The 22,588-nt window shown below is 55.7% G+C and overlaps 1 protein-coding gene across 1 annotated transcript; it reads right to left on the reverse strand.

The window, feature by feature from the left end:
- Positions 1-22: 22 nt before the first annotated feature.
- Positions 23-21,436, reverse strand: STRC (stereocilin). The gene is made up of 29 exons (XM_080981438.1): positions 20,725-21,436; positions 14,217-15,251; positions 14,071-14,095; positions 12,037-13,336; positions 11,208-11,270; positions 10,814-10,930; positions 10,422-10,588; positions 9,462-9,651; positions 8,901-9,016; positions 8,040-8,172; positions 7,578-7,748; positions 6,915-6,953; positions 6,301-6,468; positions 6,061-6,204; positions 5,740-5,798; positions 5,532-5,655; positions 5,310-5,401; positions 4,588-4,726; positions 3,913-4,115; positions 3,738-3,828; positions 2,648-2,807; positions 2,353-2,522; positions 2,134-2,166; positions 1,616-1,771; positions 1,162-1,307; positions 822-970; positions 626-723; positions 273-420; positions 23-136 (listed from the first exon to the last, which is right to left on the reverse strand). The coding sequence occupies exons 1-29, from the start codon at positions 21,329-21,331 to the stop codon at positions 42-44; spliced, it is 6,138 nt and encodes a 2,045-aa protein (XP_080837564.1). The 5' UTR covers positions 21,332-21,436; the 3' UTR covers positions 23-41.
- Positions 21,437-22,588: the final 1,152 nt, after the last annotated feature.

Below are 22,588 nucleotides of genomic sequence, written 5' to 3' on the forward strand. Positions count from 1 at the left end.
CGGTCGCAGGCACCAGCCAGAGTCAGTGCAAAGGGGCAGTTTTATTGCAAGGCCAGGGGGCCCCCGAAAGTCAAAAGGAGGCAGCAAGATGGAAGCAGCAGCAAAACAGCTGGACGGAGCCCTGAGCCACTTCTGCCTGTGGAGGAAGAAGGAGGAAGAGGAGCACAGCTTCACTGGAGGGGCCAGGGGCAGCACAGCGCTGGGAGGTGGCATGCCAGGGGGCAGTGCCCATGGTGAGGCATGCAGGGGTCAAGGCAGGGGTGGGCACATACTCCTGTAGTCCTGGCAGGGCTCCCCTTCGCACTGCGCCAGCTCCAGGGCCCATTTTTGCTTAGGACTGAGGAGTCCATACTGCTGGGCTGTCACAGCCGATGCCTGGGGGCTTGTCAGACTGAGCAGCTGGGCTGGGCTGAACACCACCTGAGGGGGAGCAGAGAAAGGCGAGGCAGAACCCACCAGGAGCTGCCAGCGCAAGTGGGATGATGCTCCACCCCCCACCCGTTTCCGCTGGGCCCAGCACTGGAGGGGCAGCCCCTGCCTGGCCCACATTTAGAGCCCCAGCTGAGAGGCCCGCCCCAGGCTTCCCCCTCCCCATCCCAGACCCCCAGGACAACAAGGCACTCACTGCAAATTTGGGGGCGGGGATCAAGGCAACTGCCTCTGGGGTCAGAGCCCGAAGCTGCTCTGGGACAAGGGACGAGAGGACGATGTCCGGCAGCCCCGCTGGGAAGAAGAGAAAGAGGTCGGTGGTGCCCACCCAGGGTGTGTTGCCCCGAAAGCAAGACAGAAGCAAGGACTCCCTCCACCACACAGCCACCGACCTGCCAGCGTCCCAATCTCTGTGAAAATCCCTGGGCCCCACATGGCGACAGGCCCAAAGGCAGTGGGGGTGACCAGGAGCCAGGCCAGGGCTTCCAGTTTCTCCTCAGAGCAGCTGAGATGGAGCAACCCCAGGAAGGAGGCTGCCTTGCTGTGGGGAAGGAAGAGGGCTGTAGCTGGGGTGCAGGGAGGGAGGTGGAGGCCTCTGCACCAAAACAGAAACTGGAAACTGGGTGTGCGTGTGTCCTGCCTGCAACCGTAGAAGGCTGGGAGCAGCAACCCGTCCAAGGTTAGAGGGCTCCCAGGCCCTCTGCCAATCCCTGTGCCTTCCAGCCTCCCTACCTGAATTCCTGGCTGTTGAGCTGCCTGATCTCCGCCACCTGCAGCCCACAGAGGAGGTGCCCGAGAGACACCAAGTCCAGCAGTGCCAGATTTTCCGCGCTCACCTTGTGCTGCTTTGCAAGGAGGCTGCCAACCACAGCCTGCATCTGGGTGTGCAGAGAGACAATGGGGAGGCCCCATCAGGACTGTGGCCAGACACCCAGGCAAAGCCACGTGGTTGTGGCTGGCTGGCTGGCAGCTTCTGCCCAGGCTGCCTCAGAAGGCCTGAGATCACAAAAGGGGATGGAAGGTGGCATGTTGCCTCTGAAGCTCAACCTGGCCACAGGGACACAGTTGTCTCCATGGATCAAATCAGAAGCTGGGATGGCTTTCGTAATTCCGGGACTTTGCCTGGAAAATCGGGACACTTGGGAGGTATGCAGTGGGTGAGCCAGAAAAATGAAGAGCCCCTCACCTGCCTCTCTGTCCAGCCTTCCAGGCCCCCCAGCACTGACAAGGCTCCCCAGTCAGGAATCTCCAGCTCCTGTAGCTCCTCTTCGCTCAGTTGGAGGGCCAGGAAACCCAACTGCAGCATCTCCACTGCGCCCATTGCCCAGGTCGGCCCCAGAACCTGCAAGCACAGGGGGACCCTGCTAAGCCACAGTCCCTTCCTTCACACCTTGGAGACACCCTCCCCCCAAAGCAAAACCTGCTCATGGATGTCCCACTCCTGAACAAGAGGGCTTCATGGTCCAACTGCATGAAAGGCCTCCCTGTAGGCTGGACAGGCTGCCCCCCGGGCAACCCCCCACCCGACCCTTTGGGGCTGAGGGAGGCCCAAAGTGTCCGTGAGCTATTTATGGCAGGAGCCGCCTTCAGCCAAGGCCCTGGGTGGCTTTCAAGGCCTGGCCTACATGCTGGAAGGGACCTACTAAAGTTAATTGACAAGACTCACTTAGGTTCATTCATTCCAAAGGGTCTACTCTGACGTACCCGCCAACATTTCTCCAATGAAAATAAGGATGTCTTAAGGAAAAACAGGACATTCCGGGGTCAAATCAGAAACAGGGACAGCTTCTGTGAATCTGGGACTGTCCCTTGAAAATAGGGACACTTGGAGGGTCTGCTCTGAGTCAGACTTGGCTGAATACCCCCCCCCCCCGGTGTCTTGGGACCCTCTGGGGTCAGAATACAGTCTGGTGGAGAACTCACCTCTTTGGCTTTGCTGAGAGCAGCCTGGCGCTGATACGGACGGAGGGCGAGGTCCTGACTGATGAGGCTCAGGCAGTCATGGAACTGGTCCAGCTCCATTGCGCTGATCTGGGTGGCGCTCCAGGCCGAGGGGAAAGAGGCCCGGATGTCGGAGCAGCTGGGCACAGGTTCTGCACAGGGAGTCCGGCAGGGGTGGGGGTGGGCAATGAGCTAGCCCAAAAGGACAGGGAGGGTCCCTAACCCCTCCCCTTGGCCTGAGTGTGCTTCAGGGGCACCTCCTCAGACAGAAGCTCACCTTCCTGGGAGCCCTCCAGGCTCCTCCTCACCAGGGCCTCTTTCTGGGCCTGCAGCCCCCCGCCTGGCCCTTGAGGGTCACACAGCTGGCCCTGCTCACTCTCCTCCCACAGCTTCTGGCTCTGCAGCAGCTGCTCCACAAGGTCCTTGCTCAGCACTGCCTGGAGCAGAACAGGATGGGAGAGGCAGGTCATAGAATTACAGAACTGTAGAGTTGGAAGGAACTCCAGCGATCATCTAGTCCAACCCCCTGCAATGCAGGAATCACAGCTAAGCAAGCCAGAGAGGCAGGGACACACTGACACAGCAGAGCCCATCTGTGGGGCTCCTCTCCCCACTTCAGCCCCTCAGCCCACCCCCTCCCCAAGCAATCAGATGATGAGACAATAGGAAGTGCTTTCATGCAATGTCTGACAATTCTTTTTTTAGAAAAATAAATAAATTATGCATTTCACATATGCAACGTGTGATAATTCTTATAAAGAACTACTTGCCAAGCAGTGCATGAGCAAAGGTCCTGAGGGTGGGGATCAGGGCAGATCTACTATAAACTAATGAAACTTAAGCTTCAGGGCCCATAAACCCAGAGGGGCCCCAGAAGTGATTTTAGTTCACATGGCTTAACAATTTTGGGTGTATTAGACCCAATTTACATGACTAAAATTGATTATTATTTTTGTTGGATATAATTCAACAATCCCAAAATTTGAGAGTCAACAGCACAGATGTAAAGGTGAACCGTTGCAGGAACTTGAAAATGATAAGGCATAGGGAAATTTTATTTACACCAATGACTTTGATGTTTGAGATGATCGAGGACAGCAATTTTAATCAAAAACTGAGACGTAGTAGTTATTATTATTAGGTCCACCACTGGTGAGGATGCCGCTGGAGGTCAGCCGTGGCTGCTAGGTGGAGCCTCCATGTCCAGAGGCAGTCTGCAGCTGATTGCTGGATGAGGATGAGGGTGGGGAGAACACACACACCACAGCCACAGTTTGCAATCAGAGCTATTTGGCAGTGAGACAGAATGCTGAAGGACCCTCCAGCGCAGGAGATAAACATGGATACAGACCCTCACCCTGCCTCACCTGGGGGATTCGCTGGGTGCTCTCCGGAGGGAGCCTGAACACCAAATGCCCCAGCTGCTCCAGCTCCACCTGGCTCCAGTGCTCTGGGTCCCTGTAGTGGTGAAACAGTGAGGTGGTCATGTAGGCAAGCCGAGGCCTTGAGCTCAGCCAGGCTCCAAAAAGGCACCTTCCTCACCCCAAAGCACCATCTGCCATCAGCAGCTGCCCAAGCACTTCCGCAACACCATTATCGAGGCAGGTCTCCCGTAGCTCATCCAGGTGCTGGAGCAGATTTGCAGGATTGGCATGGACCAGGTTGTCGGGCTCCAGGAAGCCCACCAAAGGGCCAAGCAAGCTCAATATCTCCACTGAGATGTCTGCCTCCCCTTGGGACCTTTGCTGAAATACAGAGGGGAGGGAGGTGGGTGGGTGGCTCCCACTGGTCCCAGCCAGGAGTGGTGGTGCTGCAAGGAGTTTGGCCTGGGAAGGGTAACTTTGCTGCCGCCCCATCCCTGAGCCCAAGGACAGGGTGCCTGAAGACACAGCACTCCATCAGAGCTCACTGTTGCATTTTGACATAGGGAGAGAGGGAGGGATGGAGGGGAGAATGCCTCAAGGAATTTCCCTCCCTGCACCCTTCCCTGTGGTCCTCCTGCACCTGGAAAGGATAGAATGTGTCCCAGATGAGCCTCCAGTTATTGGCTCATTTTGGACCTCACACTATAACTATTGTCCCCATTTCACAGATCCCAAGCAAACCAATAAACCCACAGCAGAGGTGGTGGTGGTGGTGGGGAGGTGGAGAAGTGCACTGGGTCCCAGCTGTGCCACTCTGGCTCTCAAAACTGGTCGCTGCTCCTCTCCCCCTTACCAGTAGTGCCTGCAAACTGTGCCGGGCGAGGGCGGCCCGTCGAGGGGGTGGCAAGACCAACAGGTTGTGTGGGTGGCTCCTTACATAGTCCAAGATCAGCAGGAAGGACTTGCCAGGAAGCTTGTCCAGCAGGTGAGTCCTGGCCAGGAAGGAACACTTCACTTCAGCAGCAAGAAGCAGGCCAGGCAAGGCAGGGGAGGCAGGGAGGAGTGCTGGATCTGGCCCAGTAGCACAGAATCAAGGGGTGAAACGTACACGCCCCCCCACCTCAGTCAATACAGCAGCCTGCTGCACTGCTGAAAAGCCTGAAGACTCAGGAAGGTCTTCCTATAGGTTCCTCTAGCAGCGGTTCTCAACCTGTGGGTCCCCAGATGTTGTTGGACTACAACTCCCATCATCCCTGAGCTCTGGCCTTGTTAGCTAGGGGTGATGGGAGTTGTAGTTCAGTAAGATCTGGGGACCCACAGGTTGAGAAAGGCTGCAAGCCTTTTCAGTGGCAGATATTTGAATATGGCTCTCTCTCCTCTCGCCAAAACAAACCCAGCACCTTTGATGCCTTTCTTAGCCACTAGGGGGAGCTTCCAATGCAGCCAAGAGGTCTGATGCCCATCAAATCCTGGGTCACAAGGAGGCAGCACAAGAGGTTTGCAGCCACCTACCTAACCGGGTGTGTTGAGTGGGAGGGAGGACAGGCACTCGGGGTGGGGAAGCAGGTCACCTACGGCAAGTCCATGAGGAACTGGGGTCCCAGCCCCAGCAACTCCACAGTAGAGAGGCTGGGTCTCCTCTGGATCTCCTCCCAGATGCATCCTTTCTGGAAGCAAAGGCACAGCTTGACATTAATTGAGGAGGGGGGCATTATGTGCCCAGGCCCATTGCTCTGCACCCGCTGAGCCCATTCCCTGCTTCCATCCAGGGTAGGCCTCTCCCCAATGCCTTCTTACCAGGCTCCAGGGCAGGTGGAGGTCTTGGCTGTAGAGAGCTTCCAGAACAGCCAGAAAATCTGCCCCAGCTTCAAAGGTCTGCAGAGCGGTGCAGGATAGTCCCATGGCCAGGTGTCCCAGTCCCCTGCCATGGGGAGACAGTTCAGCCATCGCCACCCATGTCATCCCGTTAACAGAGGAGGGGAGAAGGAGGGGAGTTGGCTCTCACCAGATCAGGTCCCCCGTCATGTTGGCACTGGCTTCAATGCTCTGCCAAAGGAACTGGGCCTGAGAAAGAGGAACATAAAAAGAAGCTAGGAAGCTGCCTTGTGCCAAGCCAGATCGTGGGTCCATCTAGGTCAGCATTGTCAGCATGGACTGACAGCAGCTCTCCAGGGAACAATTCCCAGCTTCCCCTGGAGATGCTGGTAGGTGCTGAGCCTATGGCTGTCTGCATGCTCTACCCCTGAGCTATGGAGACACCACAGGGAGTGAACGACACCCTTTGCTTTGGCCTCCCATCGCCCTGCCCAGCACTCTTCTCCCATACCTGCTGTGGGGACCAAGGTGCCTTCCGGTGCCAGCTGCTCCTCCCCAGCAGGGCCTGGGTGTCCACCTGCAGGAGCTTGAGAGGGACAGCAGGCAGGAGGCAGTCCAGGTGCGCACTGAGGACAGGGGACTCTGGGCCATACCTCTGGGACAGGCACAAGAAGGGGACATGCGGTTAGGGTGGCTGAAGCCATTCGAGGGCACCACCCCCACCCGGATCCCTGTCGACCTCGCCAGATACCTGCAGAGCTTGAAGCAGACCTGCCTTTTGAGCTCCTGAGAGATGGGGCAGAGTGGGGCCCACACATGCACAGCCTCTGGCCAAGACAGCAGCCACTGCCACCTCCAGAGATTGGGGACCCAGGCCAGCGAGGAGGGAGCAGAGAGGCTCAGCCCCACTCAGCGTCACCTGCAGAGACAGAAGGCAGGGTGGGAGGGAGGCCACAGAGCCCATCACTGGCAACCAAGGGGTGGGGTGGTGGTACTGGTGGGGCTTTGGATCCCTCTGCCCAACAGTATCAGCAGACAGGGAGATGCTTTGCTTTCCATTTTGGATTGAACAAGCATGTCTGTAGCTTGCAGATTTACAAAACGGTCATAATAGAGGCAAGATTCCCAGGGAACTCCTCCCGTCCCAGACTAGACTTTATTTCTCACTACTTCTTTTCAGCTCTTCTTTCCTGAAGAATAGTGAGGTGGCAGATTCTCCAAGCCAAGCTGGGGTCTGCTATCTTCAGAGCTGTGGGCCTGCCAACTGCTGACCTGTCCCTGCTATCTGGACCAGGTCAAACAAGGAGGTCTCTGCCCCAGACCTCCACATCCACCTCTGAGCTTCACCTTCGGGGTGATACTCACATTCTCCATCTGCAGGGCCTGTGAGAGCAGCAGGAGAGCCTGAAGGGAAGAAGGATCTCTTAGTGTGGCAGCACCTCCACTTTGGAACTCTTTCCTTGTACTATTTTCAGTGCCTGCTAAAAACATTCTTATTTATATAAGCCCACCCAGATGCTTAGAAAATTGATTGAGTTTTAGGCTGGATCTACATTGATCTTTTAAACATTATTAAATATACGTAATATTCTGTAACGTTTAATGCAGTTTCCCATGGCTGGTGGCTCGCTGCTCTGCAGTGTCCTCTGGTGTCGCATTTTAATAACAGATTTTTAATGTTATAAAGCATGAGTATAGCTCCGCCCCTAAATCTGCTTTCAGGGTTTTTTTGCTATTGTAACTTTTTGTAAGTTTAAAATTATTGTTGCTAATTTTTCTTATTGATAGCCATCGATTTATATTTAGAGGGTGGCTTAAAAAAAACTCCCAACAAATAAGGAAGCTGCCTGAGCATAAGGAAGTGGAAGCCCTAGCCCATCCCCTTGACAGGGAGTTGGTGGGACTGACCTAGGCAGGATGTCTCCTGAGACAGGCTGCTGCTGCCCCCAACTCTGGAGAGGAATGGCTCAAATTTGCCTAACACCCCCCCCCACAGCAGATGCATAGCATACCCTCAGGACTACTCACCTGGGCACGGCTAAGCTGTGCTGCTTGCAGCTCTGGGAGGATAGCCCCTACCTGAGACTCTGACAGGCCCCGCAGGAACTCCACCCCCATGGCTGGCACAAGACCCCGCCAGGATTGCAGCTCGTGGGAGCCCACCGAGGAAGGCAGGAGCTCTGCCAGGGCATGGGCCAGCTGGAAGGAGGAGGAGGAGGAGAAGGAGAAGGCAACGGCAAGTCAGATGAGGTGGTGGCCCAACCAGGGGAAGGAGCCAGCTTTGATAAAGGAGGCTTCAGTCCTGGAGCAGAGGAGGGTTCTGCAGGTTTGCTTCCAGTTGGGAGAGCATCACCAGAGCTGGATCTCTATGAAGAGTAGCTTGCCCCCAGAGGGAGGCTGAGGGACAGTGGGGAGAAGAGTCCTCAGCAGCACTGGCCCTAGGCTAGGCTCTGCTGGGCCCAAGAGAGCCTGGTCCTCTTCACCACTCACCTGCCCATGAGGGTCCACCACCCCTCTGGCCACACACTCCAGGAGGTGCTTCTCGATCGGCCCCCACAGATCTTGCAAGGGGGAGATCAGACGCAAGTCCCCGATGCTGAGGAAGCAGGTGAGAGCCCCGAGCCTGTGAGGGTGGGGGAGGGGGCACAGGCATAAGGGGGCTGTTGGGACTTGCTCACTTGGTGCTAGCCACACCCCATGTAGGCCTGCCTGCTGTTCTAGACCACAAATTCTGATGCTTCTGGTCGGTTTTTGCTCCAGATACGCAAAAGGTGATGCTCCTCCCCCTCTGAAGAACTTTTGCTCTTTTAGGAAAGGTCCAGATCATAGGAATCAAGTTGGGGAGAGTTCCTGCTGCCATCAGCTCCTGCTTTTGGGCTTCCCACTGGGGCATCTGGCTGGCCACTGTGAGAATAGGATGCTGGACCAGATGGACCCCTTCAGCCTGACTCAGCTGCTGCTGCTGCAGGGCCCTTCTGAAGTTCACATGTTCTGTACACTCCATGTGTCCACAGACTTTGAAAGAGAACCATGTGGACAAATAGCCTTCCATCTGGGGTTCCTCAACTCCTGCTGCCATGACGCATCTTTGCCAGGAAATACTTTGGGGACATAACTCCTGTCTGGTCTAGCAACCATTATGTCCCCGGGGTCACCTTTGGCTTGTCTCTTGAACGCAGCATGCCTTGCTCTCCCTTGGACCCAAACCCATGTGGAGTGCTGCCTTGGGAGGAAATCTCTTCCCCTGTGAACTCCTGCCTTGAACAGCTGCACCCAGCAATAAGTGGGATATCCTGGGACACAAAATCACCCAGGTCAGTTTGCTCCCAAGCCTGCCTCCCCACCGCTCACCTGCACATCTGCTCCTCGGTGCTCTCATGGCTCCTGTTGAGCAAACTACGTGCTACATGGCGCCCTTGAGCCAGGCCCAGCTCAGCCTCCTGCCAGCCATTCACCAAGCTCTGGATCTGGAGGGACACACCAACATTTAAGCGTTGTTTGACAGTGGAATGGACTGCCTTGGAAGGTGGTGGACTCTCCTTCCGTGGAGGTTTTAAAGCAGAGGTCAGATGGCCATTTGGCATGGATTCTTTAGCTGTGATTCCTGCATTGCAGGGGTTGGACAACATGACCAACCTTCTAACTCTACAATTCTATTATTTTATGGAAGCACCATCCCTGGCATAAGTGGGTACTCTCGGGCATGCTCAACCCCCCCTCCGGGGTTCCAGAGGGTGCACCACCAGCTTCCAGTCCTGTAGGGAGGGGGCTGGAGGCAGGGACTGCACCTTCTCACAAAGGGTTTATCCCCACCGAGGCAGCAGAGAGCTTGCCCAGCTTTCCAGGTGCAACTGAAGGAGGTGCCCAGGACACCCACCCCGGCTGCTCTCAGCCTCTGCACCCTGGTCCCACCTGCTGTGGTGTTAGCTGAAGGAAGTGGCCAAGCGGCAGGTGAGGAAGGAGAGGCTGGAGGCTGTGAAGGAACTCCGGGGGCCAGGAAGGGACTTTGCCCAGGAGGTGCTCGGCCTGCAGGAGGCGCTGCACTAGGGCTCGCTTTTGCGCCAGTGTCATCCGGGCACTTTGGCTGCTAATGATGGCCAAGCTGAGGGTTGGAGAGGGGAAGAAAGAGGCCACGTTAGAAAGAGAAGTTCCTCCACCCCCACCTGAGAAAACTACAGGCACACAGACAGCATGCTGAGTGAAGGACTACCTGGCCCGAGGCCAGGGGGATGGGCACAGCCTAGGAAGACCAACATAAGCAGGTGAAATGAGAGGGCCTGGACCCTCCTTGCAGTAAGAGGGGCTGGTTGTGGCTACTCAGAAGTGACAGAAAGGACATTCTATTCTGACCACAAGAGGTCCAGAGGGTAGCAACATGAGAACAGGCCTTTCCTGCAGTGGCTCCCTGTTTGTGGAATGCTCTCCCCAGGAAGGCTCGCCTAGCACCATCATTATTTATCTTTAGGCACCAGGCAAAAACTTTCCTCTATAACCAGGCATTTGGCCTTGAGCTCTCTATGACCTTTTAGAAGTAGGTGGGATGTTTCTAACGTATTTCTCCTTCCTCTTGGTTTTAATGTATCTATGTGGAATTTATTGTCTATTTGCTGGATAGTAAGTCACTTTGGGTTGCCCTGGGCATGATAAAGCGACTGACAATTTTAATAAATAAATGCTCAGGCACCATCTTTCCTGAAGGTTTCCTGCCTGAAAGTGGGTTTGGGGACTAACCCCACCTTAATTAGGACCTGGGGCTAAACTCAGAGGGCTTCAACAGGGCAGGGAGGACCTGAGGGCTCTGGAGGTGGTTTGGGGAAAGATGCCCCAGGAAGGCTTGGGCCAAGCCATGCAAGTGCCTGGGGGACCACTCACACGCTATCGTTGGCCAGCAAGGCGGATGGCAAGCGAAGGATGTCCGAGGCAGCCATGAAAGGCACAAAGTGAGAGAGGTGAAGGAAGAGTTGCGGGGTTGGCTGAGGGAACTTGCTCAGGAGCTGGGCAGCCAGTGACTCCACTGCCCGCTCGTCCCATGGAGGCACCTGGTGGAGGGAAGCAGAGGGAAAGGGAGTCCCCTTGGAGGGGTTCACAGGGCAGCGGTCCTCCACCTGGGACTCTCCAGGCGCTGAGGTCTGGAGCTGCCAACCAGCACCTACATTAAACAAATACCCCCCTTTCCATATGGAGCCTGGTGGGCATGTCAAGGCTTCACAGGTGCACAGGTGCTACATCCCAGATCAAGTCCAGCCCTTCTGCCACAGACCTACCTTCATCTGCAGGTGATCCCAGGAGCGGTGCAGCAGGGCCAGGAACCTCTGGATGGTCTCACCTTCCGCTGACCACAGCAGCCTCTGGACAACCTTATGGGGCATCTGCAGGTATTCCTGGAAAAGTGGGAGGGAGAGGAGGAGGCAAGGCAGCAACAGCAGCACCACTCCCTTCCCTGTCCCACTGGAGCTGCTGCAAGGGAGCCTGAAAGATGGTGCAGGGAGGAGCCTTGGACAGGAAGGAGGGGAAAGGGGGAGAGGTCAACCTTGGGGTTGGAGGAGGAAGAGGAGGAGGAGAGGTGCAGCTTTGCTCCAGGGACCAGTATTGGGCCAAGGAAGGAGTCAAGTGGCTTCAGGACCAACAGGACTGGAGACTGGGATGGAGGGAAGGTACCTGCATGAAGAACTCCAGAGCTGAGATGTTTTCCTCCCTCTCCAGCAGATTCCAGAGCAAAGGCTGCAAGGAGGAGAGAGAAGAACATAAGAAGACCCTGCTGGATCAGACCAAAAGGGGTTTCTCTAGGCCAGCATCCTATTCTCACAGTAGCCACCCAGATGCCCCAAGGGGAAACCCACAAGCTGGACCTGAGCGCAAGAGCCCTCTCTCTTCCTGCAGTTTCCAGAAACTGGGATTCAGAAGCATTATCGCCTTAGTCCTCGTGGCCAGTAGCCATCGACAAGCCTCTCCTCCCATGATTTGGTCTAATGCTCTTTTAAAGCCATCTAGGCTGGTAGGTGAGAGTGAGGCAGGTGGCTGTAAGTGTGTAAGATGCACCATGGAGAAAAGCGTTAAACCTTGTTTTCCATTGTATGCTGAACAGAGAAGGAGCAGAGTGCTTGATATAGTTTGCAGTGATTGTATGTGGTCCACTAAATGTTCCCTCAATGGGGAATTACATTTTAGTATTTCTTGATTATTTTGCAGGGGGTTGGGCTAGGTGACCCTTCAGATTTTTTACAATTCTATGATTCTGTGAAACTCTCCTGGAAGAGGAAGGGACTGAACCCGTGATCTGACTCACATGAGCAATGAATGGTAATAACTAAACAATATATCCTCTCCTCATGTTTAAATCCGTTCATGCAGCCCAGAGGGCAGACCCCCTTTTTGGGCTTCCCCTGTGTGTCCCCCTAGGGCGGGGACACAATCCTATCAGGCATTCCCATGTGGCTATGGGCAGTAGCCTCCCCTACCCTCCTCCTGTCCCCAGAGCATCACCCACCCCAAAGCAGTTAAGCAGGTCTTCCTTGGTGGCCGGATCCAGCTCGCCTTCCTGCAGGAACTGGCTCACATCCTCCAGGATGCTCAGGGAGAAGTTGGCTTGGAGAGAAGTCCCAAAGGAGCTGTTGTGCAGGAGGCTGGAGAGCAGGAGAGCCTGGCCCAGCTGCTGCCTGGCTCCCTCTTGCCCCACTTCGCCAAGGGCAGGAGAAGCCAGCAGGAAGTCCAGCAGCCGCAGCAGGTAGCCGGCACTGGGAGCCCACTGGGAAGAGGAGTGGGGGGGCTCTTTGCACCAGGCCAACTGGGATACCAGTGCTGTCAGGAAGGCCGGCGCATCCTGGCAGAGCTGCGGGGGCAGTGGCAGCACCCCTGGGAGCCATGGGAGGGAGCAGCTCCTATCCTGCTCAACAGCCAAGCAGTGAACCCGTACCCAGGGGTGGGCCAGCTGCAGGGCTTGCAGTAGGGACTCGTTGCTGCACACAAGCTCCTGGAAGCTCTGCAGGTGGGCATCCCCACACTGAGCTAGGAAGCTGGTGTTATGCAGCGCTTGGGGGCTCCAGGCCCTGGCGCCGCACCCTGCTGCTTCCATGCTCTGACGCAGAGAGGCATTCAGCCCAGCCCCTTGGGCCAGCGGGCTGTGGCAGAGGGTGCCCAGCCACTGCCTTGTGGCATCAGAGACTTCCCGCAGGCTGCTGCTGCTGCAGAGGTTTTGGGTCCAGAGAGTCTGGTTCTCCAGGGAGAGGCAGGTCCAGAAGTCCTCCTGGCCCAGCAGAGGCCTGCTCAGAGCCTCTGAGCAACGGCTGGGCCAGAAGGGCATGGAGAGGTTGGCACAGAGCTCCTCCACCAGCTCCTGGTGGGGCCCAAGGTGCAAGAGGACAGAGGCATTGCCACACACCGTGCTGTTGAACTGCTGGGGGAAGTACTCCTTGCAAGCTCGTATCCAGACCGGGTCACCCTCGATGGAGGAGAAGTACCAGGTGGTGCTGGAACACAAGGCCTCCAGGTCCGGCGGGGGCCGGTGGGGCTCTTTGGAGCCATTGAAGAGGGTGCAATACAAGTAGATGGTGAAGTTGGAGATTCCTGGCAAGCCGGGGATGCTCTCGTTGCAGGCGGCCTCCAGGACTTCTGCCTGGGAGGGGGGCTCCGGAAATGCTCTCCGGGGGGCTGGAGGGAGGGTCTCGCTCACCCTGTGCCCTCCCCCAGCAGGCAGCAAGCAACTGGGCACCGCGGGAGGCCATGGGAAGGAGGCTCTGGAGGCCAAGTCCACACGCAGGGTGTCCCAGCTGATGTTGTGTCTGATTCCCCTGCGAACAGCAGAGAAGAAAAGGGTCCACCACTTACCAGGCACAAGATGACTCAGTGCCATACCAGAGGTCACTCAGCAGGGACCAGCAGGGCAAGCCAGCAGCCACAATAATTATTATTATTATTATTATTATTATTATTATTATTATTATTTACTATTTCTTTTTTTAAAAATAATTTTTATTAACCGGCCAATCAAATCAAATTAAATCACATCACATAAATTCCGAATTACAAAGCCGAATTTTAAATTTTGTTGAGGGGACCCATATTTCAAGATCCGAAGGATCTCCCAATTGAGTGTTAAAAACAATACAGCATTAAATCTTAAAAAACTTCCCTAAACATGCCCCCAGGGTCCTGCCACAAATGGCCCTCTGCCCAGGTCACGGCCTGGCAGCACTACCACCCCTTCTGAATGTCACTCCATGCCATGTCATACCCCATGGCCTTGCCACCTTTTGCCCAAGGAACGACGAAACTCAGCCCAAGAGTAACAACAAGAACAGCATCACCACCACCCAGCGCAGGGAAAGGAGGCTGGTCACCCCCTTCCAGGACATTTAAGAAGGGCCTGTTGCATCAGGACAAAGATCCAACATCCTGCTCTCACAATGGCCAACCAGATGCCTGTGGGAAACCAGTAAGCAGGATTCGAACATAAAAGCAACACTCTCCCCCTCCTGCGGCTTCCAGCAGCTGGTATTCAGAAGCTGTCCCCACAACCACTTACCACAGCAGCAGCTGCTGCAGGCTTCCTAGGGACAGAGAAGAGGAGTAGTTAGGGTTGTGGCCCCCTAGGAGGCCTTGCCCATCTCTCCCTCCCCTTTGCCCTCCCCACCATGGCTTGCAGCCCCACTCATTCACCCACCCACCTACCTACGGAGCACTTCCCATCTGGGTCAGGCTGGGGGATCCCCACTGCCTCTGAAGCCTCAACTGCCAGAAGGCCTGTCACATACAAGACCCTCCTCCGGAAGCTGGTGACGAGGGTGGGGCCTGCCCTTTGCCACAGTGTCTGCCTCAGCTCCTCCAGTGTCTCCCACAAGATGTTGCCCTCGGAGTCTCCTGCCGATTCCTGCACTTTCCCGCCTGTGCCTGGCTGCTCTGTCCGGTACAGGGTCTTTAGGAGGCTGGGTTCACTGCGATTGCCAGGGGGCAGCTCTCGGGGGGTTGCGGGCACCAGGCCAAGGGGCTTCAGCTGGCCATCGGTGGGGGCGAAGCCTGCTGGGTGAATGTGCAGGAAGGCTGTCCAGCCAGTGCCCTCAAAGAGCCAGAGTAATTGCCCCAGCCAACTGGCATTTGCTTGGCACCCACTCTGCCCTGTTGGGGGGCAAAGGGACCCCTGTGGGCCAAGCAACCCAGAGAGGACGGCCTGGCCCAGGGCTTCCATCAGGCTGCTGAGAACCTCCCAGCCCTGCTGCCCATGGAGGTGCTGAGGGGGGTCCTGGGCCCAACTGAGGAGGAGGCTCAGCAAGTCCTGGGCAAAGCTCAGCCACCCATCCCAATGCCAGCTGCCTCGCTGCCAGGAAAAGAGGATGTCCTGGAGGAGCCAGCGTCCAGAGGCTGCTGGTGAGAGCGGCTTCTCGGCGTTGGGTGGTGGCAGCAGCAGTGGCAGCAGGAGGCTCTCCCAGGACTCCGGGGCTTCCTGCTCCTCCTCGCCCTGGAAGTACAGAGAGATGTTGCGGAGGAAGCTGGACAGGTGGGATTCAGGGCTCCGGGCCTGGGGAGAGGGAGGCTGCCTGCCCCACAGGGACTCCAGGCTGAGGAGAAGGGGGTGCATGTGCTGCTGATGTGCCGAGCCTGGGCTGGGCTCAGGAGAAATAGAGCCCCCTTGGCGCTGCTCTCCGGGAGGTGCCAATAGCCCTGCCAAACCCTGTCGCAGGTTTCTGCTTGGCTCCCCCGCTGCCCCTGCTGGAAGAAAGGGGACAGGGGTCACTAGCCGAGGCCACTTGCATGCCCACACACAGACCCTTGACTCCCCTCCCTGCTACGCCCCTGTACCTGGCAGAGGATGCGTCAGCAAGAAGAGCCCCCAGAGGCCCCAGAAGAAAGGGGCCATGCTGGCACCCGTCCCATGCGCACAGTGGCTGGGCCCAGGGAAAAGGCGGCTGCTCCGAGAGGCTTGAAATAGGAGCTGACACTGGAGATGCGGTGCTGGTCCTGCAGAGCCGATCCCTTTCTGCCATCCAGAGCATTAGTTACATCCAGAAAGGAAAGGAGCCCAGCCTGACATGCAGGAGAGGAGGGTCCGGCCACAGGGGCAACAAAACCCCCACAGGCTGGCAAGGAGCCAGGTCTCCCTACCCTTAGACCCTAGAGGGAAGTCGCCCATGCTGGGGGGTGGAGCCCTGCCATCTGCCCTGTACCCACAAAGGTGCCCTGATGAGACAAGGAGGCTCTTCAATCCCATCGCCTGGCTGGGAATGAGACCCGTCTGCCAACCTGATCAGCTGCTCCATGTGGAATTGGGGAGAGGGGATGCACCATCTTGCCCTTTGCATAAGAGGGCAGAATGCTGTCTGTCTGCTCTGGCATACAAGCTGCCCCAGCCCCTGGATCTGCTTTCTGCTTCCTCAGATATCTCTTTCTACTTCTTAGGCAGCCACTCTGCCCCCCTTCCATGCTATGACAAACTATGGAGTCCTTCAAGATGAGGAGGCCTAGAGGCCACTGGGGCGCTCTCTTTGATAAACCCAGAAAGTAACAGTGGGAATTGAGATGGTTCAAGGGTGCCAGGCTGTGAGACCAGAGCAATAGGATGCTTCATGCCCACAAGTGTGAGCCCAGGCTTCTGCTGTTTCTAGAGGTTTATGGGAGGTGACCCGAAACTTCTGGTGCACAGAAGCCCCACAGGAAGCCCAAACACCACACAGAAGGAGCTCCACGAAACCAACGTGCCTGTTTAGCTTGCTGGTGCAGCTACCCTGCCCTCTCCCTCCCTCCCTGGTAACCTGAGGCTTGCCCCACCATCCTGACACATCAAGGGGAACAATGGGGGCTTGATCCATTATTTATGCCTTGGGTATGAAAACAGTATGGGGCCTGTCACTCGAGGAGGAGGAGGAGGAGGAGGAGGAGGAGGAGGAGGAGGGAGACAGGCAAAGTTGCCTGTGATCTACAGAAAGAGGAAGAAGCTGGAACTTCGTCTCCTGAGCTCCAAGGCCCTGTGCTGATTCAGACTCAGCCAAAGGCCAGTCATCCCAGAGACCAGTGCTAGTTCCAGCCCCTTGGGAATCCCCTTTGGAAGACAACTCAGCTCTGCAGAAAGCCCCTCGTCCCATGTGGGTGTCAACTCCTAGACCCCTTGAGAATGGGCATAACCAAGGAGGGGCAGGGGTAAGGTGCTCCCCTAAATAAAGTAAATCAATAAAAATACTTAACTAATGGAGGTTCTGCTCCCCCCCATGAAGCCTGCCCCCCCCCAACATAAATCCTAGTTATGTCCATGCCCCTAAGGAGGACTCACTCTTTCTACTCTGCCTAGTTTTAGGGGAAGCTGCTCCAAATGCCAGGAATCCAAATCAGCAATGCCCTCAAGCACCTTGGGTAAAGTGTGCCATTTTCTGTAAAAAAAACATTGTATACTGCTTAGTAGAACAAATCTAAGCAGCTTACATTTGAAAACTGTAAAAATACAAACTACAGCATTCAAAGAGAGTCCTTAAAAACCCAGGGAAAAAATATGCATCCTACAAAACCAATCAGTGTGCAAAGCAAAGAAATTGAAGAGTTGGAATCTGGGAAAACTTGAGTAAACATACATGTTTTTAAGAAGCATTTAAGGGTCATTGCTGTCTCCAATTCTCCACCTCACGAGTTGTGCGCACAGTGGGGGTTATCAGGAGAAAGCCTGTTTCCATGGTGTCAGCAATATGCCCCTCACAGAGCAGCCAGCAGGTCTCTTCAGAAGATCTTAAAAACTGACTCAGGTGATACAACTACTTGCCACATGCACTGCCCTCTGAGCAGTGGGCTGGAGGGGGGGGGTTATTTAACACAATTGGTGCCCTGTGATTGGGTGCAGAGTTTGTCTATTGTGATGGCCTGGGCATGGAGTGGGGAGAGGTGGGTCCAGTACTTAGTTGTGTTTGCTTTCTGTTGTGTTCAATCAGTGGTTGGGTGGGGGTGGCAAATTCAGAAGTGCAGGGTCCCTTCATGATTGTGACAGTCATGCCCCTTCTAAGATTAGAAAATAATCCTATGATTATGCAATAGTGAGGAATGCATTGCAACAACCAGTATAGATTTCCATGTGTTGCTTTCCAGATAAATGTACTGTTTTCTGTGCCCGTACATGGGCAAATACATTCAATACATTCCTTTGGTGTGTTTTAAGTTGTGCTTCCTGTGAAGTTCCCTTGCACATAACAGAACTTGCAACCTGTTCTCTTGAAATGGAAGCCTGGCTTGTCTTTTCAGTGTTCCTCTGCCCTTGACTTTGGAGCACACAGTGGCTGAAAAGCTCCCCTTTGGAGCTGAAGGGGCAGCTCTAGGAGGCAGCTACTCTGCTGCAGAAACAAGAAAGGATCTCTGACTCCAACTCCAGACCAATACACCACTCTGCTCAACGGGTGCCTTTTAACATATGCCACCCACTCTGATGTGGGAAACCTGAATGGAGATTTAAGTGGCATAAGATTTTGTATCAGCAGAGTTGCACTGCAGTGTTGTAGTGGCATAGCTTGTTTGGGACAGAGCACCTGAGACCCTCCAGTTTAACTCCCAACAGCTCAAGCTAGCATGTCCAACTATCAGGGGTGATGGGAGCTGGAGTCTAGCAACATCTGGAGGGCCACAAGTTTCCTATCTCTGTATGAAGTGGTGGAGATGTATCTTAAGTTGCACTAACACAGAGGTGCCTTTGCTGTAGCTCACAAACTGTCAGAATTCCAGTACAGTCATACCTCAGGTTACAGGCACTTCAGGTTGCGTTTTTTCGGGTTACGGACCTGCCGAAACCCGGAAGTACCGGAACGGGTTACTTCCGGGTTTCGGGGGTCGCGCATGCACAGAAGCGCTAAATTGTGCTCTGCGCATGAGCACCGAATTGCAACCCGCACGTGCGCAGACGTGCCACTTTGGCTTGCGAACGTGCAAAAGCATGGATCACGTTCACAACCCGAGCGTCCACTGTATAGGATTGTGTCTGAAGTCTAAAAACTAATAGATGCAATAGAGTAAATTCCAGTGTACAAAATGATAACATGTTGGAAAAGGAGAAGTTTTCACCATCACCACAAAGGCTCCCACAAAGTAGGCCGGGCAGACCTCTCTTCTGGAAAGAAGTGCCAGAGGATGCATTAAGGACTCTCTTTGCTAAATGGAGTCCACACCCAAACAGGACAGAGAGCCAAACAGCCCTCATCTACTTCTGAGGGTTCCAAAGTCACGTGGCCACACCACCACTGCCTTGGACTGAAGCTTCTAATGGCCCTGCAGCCCACCCAGTCAGATTTTCTGAGAGCCTTCCATGACTCGTGTTGCAGTCCATTGCACACTCTGGAGGAGGCTCTTTGGCCCTGCCAGCAGTCAAGGCTGGGCTAAAGGTCAAATTGACTCAGCTCAAGGCAACTCTCACCAACCCCCAAGGAAGCACATGGAAGATTCAAGACAAATAAAAGGAAGTCCTTCTTCACACAGCTGTGGAACTCACTCCAGTAGGAGTGGCAGAGATGGATACCAACTTGGATGGCTTTCAAGGAACATTAGATAAACTCACGGTAGTCGATGGCTATTATTGATCGCTACACTCTGCCTCCATGGCTAAAGGCAGAAACTGCTGAAAACAGCAGGAGGGGAGATTTGCTAGGGTGCTGGGATCCTGCTTGCTGTTTTCCCATTGGGGGAATCTAGTCAGCCACTGTGAGAACAGAATCCTGAACTAGATTGTCCACGGGCCTGATCCAGCAGGCTCTCCTTATGCTCTTAGATGGCCAGCAAGGACAGGAGGGGAGGGGGCTGTTCTGGCCCTGCCTGACGTCTCCCTCCCATGGGGGCCTCTGGTGGCAGAGGCTACGGAACCAGATGACGCCCCCTTGCCTCCGCCCGCCTCTGCAGCTACTCCCATAGCTGTCAACTTTTCCCTTTTCTTGCGAGGAATCCTATTCGGAATAAGGGAATTTCCCTTAAAAAAAAGGGAAACGTTGACAGCTATGAGCTACTCCTCTTGTCCATAGCTCTGGCCAGCGGGTGCCAAGGGGCCAGAAGAGAGACGCGTAAGGGAGGCCACCTTTGCTCCCGGGGTCAAAGTCCGCTCCCCCGTCATAATTTCCCCCTCGGGAAGCTGCTGAGAAGTGAGCCCGCAGCCACGCTCCCGGCCTTAGCCTGGTGCACGTGGGCGCGAGCCCCGCCCCCTAGGCGGCAGTCGGCCAATCGGCGCCCACCAATGGGCGGTACCCATCACGTGGCGCGAAGGTTTAAATACCCCTCGGGGCGGGCGGGGCGGGGCGCGTGGGCCAGGCTGCGCCATGGGGTCGCTGCAGGTTCTGAAGCTGGGCTGCCTGCTGGGGTTGGCGCTGCTGCCGCTTCTCTGCGGCCTCCTGCCTGCCGTCCTTCTCAGCCTCCGGGGGGCTGGCGGGACCGGTGAGTGAGGGCGAGAGCAGGGCAGAGCTGGGCGGGGGTCGCGGCTGGGCTCCTCCCCCCCCCCATCTCAGCGCTCGCTTTTCTTTCTGCCTCCGCAGGCTTCTTTGCGCGCTGGCGGGGCGTCCTGAGCTGCGCAGCCGGTGGCGTCTTCCTGTCCGCTTGCCTGCTGGACATCGTGCCGGACTCGCTGGCCGACCTGCGCGAGGACCTGAGCCAACAGATTCCCCCGGTACCGAGCGGGGAAGAGTAGGGCGGGGGATCAGGACACTGTGACCGGGCCCGGAGGGTTGGAGCCGCATCACGGGCTGCAGCCCCCGAACTAAAAGTGGGGAGGGGGGCTCCAGCGAACATCTTGCTGGCGCTGCTGGTCGCCGGAGTCCCGCTGGCCCTGCCCGCCCAGCTTTTGCGAGACAGCGTGTGATGGGGCTGAGCTGACTCACACGCTCCTATGCTCGGAGGAGGAGGAAAGAGGCCGCGAGATGTTGACTGGACAAAGGCCTGAGTTGCTCTCAGATTTGCCCTGTGGGAAAGGTTAGGGTGATCTTCAAATGGGCTGCTTACCTCCCCTCCATATTAAGCACACCAGGGCTGCCCTGTAACCTTCTGAAAGCAGTAGCCAAGCATTCCTTTACCTGAAACCTTTCCTGTTTAATTCCCAAGATAGGGGTTGTTGCAGCCCTGGGGGAGAATTCTCAGGAGCCCAGAGGCTCTGGAGCTCCTTTGGTGGTTTGGCCCTCCTGGCTCCAGGGGAGACACCCTTGGGTGGGCGTTGGGGCCTCGAGGGAACGGTTTCTCTCCTAACCTGATGGTGCCTCCCTTTTCTTCCCTGCCCCACAGCTGGACTTCCCGATGCCCGAACTGGTCCTGGCGCTGGGCTTCCTGCTGGTCCTGGTCCTAGAGCACATCATCCTGGCCTGCAGCGAGCGGCAGGGGGATGAGGCCTCCCTGCCCCTCTTGCCTTGCCCCTCTCCCCCAGACGGCGAAGAGGGCAGCCTGGCTGAGCAGCAGCAGCAGCAGCCACGCTTGGAGGCGGGGACCCCCCACTGCCACACGGGGGACACCAAAGCACCCTCGTCCTTCCGCTCCCTGGTGCTGACGCTCTCTCTCTCCTTCCACTCAGTGTTTGAGGGCCTGGCGGTGGGCCTGCAAGACACAGAATCAAAGGTCCTCCAGCTGGCTGTGGCCATTCTCCTCCACAAGACCATCATCGCTGCCAGCTTGGCCCTGCTGCTGCTCCAGAGCCGCCTCCCCCTGCGCTGGCTGGCAGCCTCCATCATCACCTTTGCGCTGATGTCCCCTCTGGGTGTCGGGCTGGGCATGGCTGTGATGCATAGTCCTGATGCAAGCGGCAGTCCCACCATGACCAGGAGTGTGCTGGAAGGCGTGGCTGCCGGGACCTTCATGTACATCACCTTCCTGGAAATCTTGCCTCAGGAGCTGAACGATCCTGCCAGACGCCTGCTCAAAGTCCTTGCTGTGCTGCTGGGTTTCTCAGGGATGGCTGGCCTGCGCTTCTTGGGCTGAGGGCCAGCAGCTGAGTGGGATTCCCTTCCCTGCAGAGATGGACGCTGGCAGGCTCGGCTTCCCAGGAGGCAGCTTTTTAGAATGAAGGGATGGTGGCTTCTCTCCTCCCTTTTCCCCCTCTTCCCAAGCGGACACTGATAGGCTGTGCCTTCAAATGTTTTTATTAAAGATCTGACCACTTTATAACCCTTTGGAACTAAGGCCTTTCTGGCTCTTATTTGCTTTTCTACCTCACCCAAATTCCTGTGACAGTAAGACTCACAGCATAGTTCTGTTCTTTGCTCAGGTGATAAGAAATTGCTTTGGTCTTTCCCCTCAGTCCCCCACAGCGATTGGGAAGACAGCTAGGAAAGGGGAATTGGAGCAGGGTGTGTGAGGAGACCCAAAACCACAGGGTCACAGCACCCCCTGCTGGGAAAATATATAGGCAGCTGCCAAATATAGCTTGGTACAGTGGTACCTTGGGTTACATACGCTTCAGGTTACAGACTCCACTAACCCAGAAATAGTGCTTCAGGTTAAGAAATTTGCTTCAGGATAAGAACAGAAATCATGCAGCGGTGGTGCAGCGGCAGGAGGAAGCCCCATTAGCTAAGGTGGTGCTTCAGGTTAAAAACAGTTTCAGGTTAAGAACGGACCTCCGGAACGAATTAAGTACTTAACCCGAGGTACCACTGTACATTTACTTTTGCTGGCTGCAACGCTTAGGAGGGTCTCTGCCAGAGAAACTGGTTGTTTTCATTGCCCACTATTGGATCATTTTAGCTGAAGGTGCTGCTGTGGTTTGAACCTGTGACCTTCTGCATGCAAAGCAGCTGCTCCACCATTGGGCTGTGGCCTTTCTCCAAAGGCTTTGCTTCAACTAACATGGGGGAGTTTGCAACCAGTTACTAGCTGGAGAGGATGCTATACTTGTTTCTGAAAGCAAAAAGGCAAAGGGTGCAGATACCTGAAAGGAAACATTTCTAGCTGGGCAGCATGTGGAAGCAGCACCTCATGAAACTAGGTGAGATCAGAGAGTTTTGCTCACCTCTGACTCTTTCCTTGAAGTGGAAAGGGAGCCATTTGTGCCTTGATAGACTTTTGGCAGAGTTGGGCTCCTGTCAGCATCAGATGATTGAACCACTGGCAGAGGAAGAGGA

This window comes from Podarcis pityusensis, assembly GCF_964106645.2.
Source record: "Podarcis pityusensis genome assembly, chromosome: 14".
In the NCBI taxonomy this organism is placed as follows: Eukaryota; Metazoa; Chordata; class Lepidosauria; order Squamata; family Lacertidae; genus Podarcis; species Podarcis pityusensis.

Excerpts from the sequence above, each read along its gene's own strand:
- STRC (XM_080981438.1), bottom strand. The coding sequence starts at position 21,331 with ATGTACATGAAGGTCCCGGCAGCCACGCCTTCCAGCACACTCCTGGTC. Across the intron at positions 8,173-8,900 it reads ACCGAGGAGCAGATGTGCAG|GCTCGGGGCTCTCACCTGCT; the intron begins GTGAGCGGTGGG and ends CCACCCTCACAG. Across the intron at positions 3,829-3,912 it reads ATGGCAGATGGTGCTTTGGG|GGACCCAGAGCACTGGAGCC; the intron begins GTGAGGAAGGTG and ends TCACCACTACAG.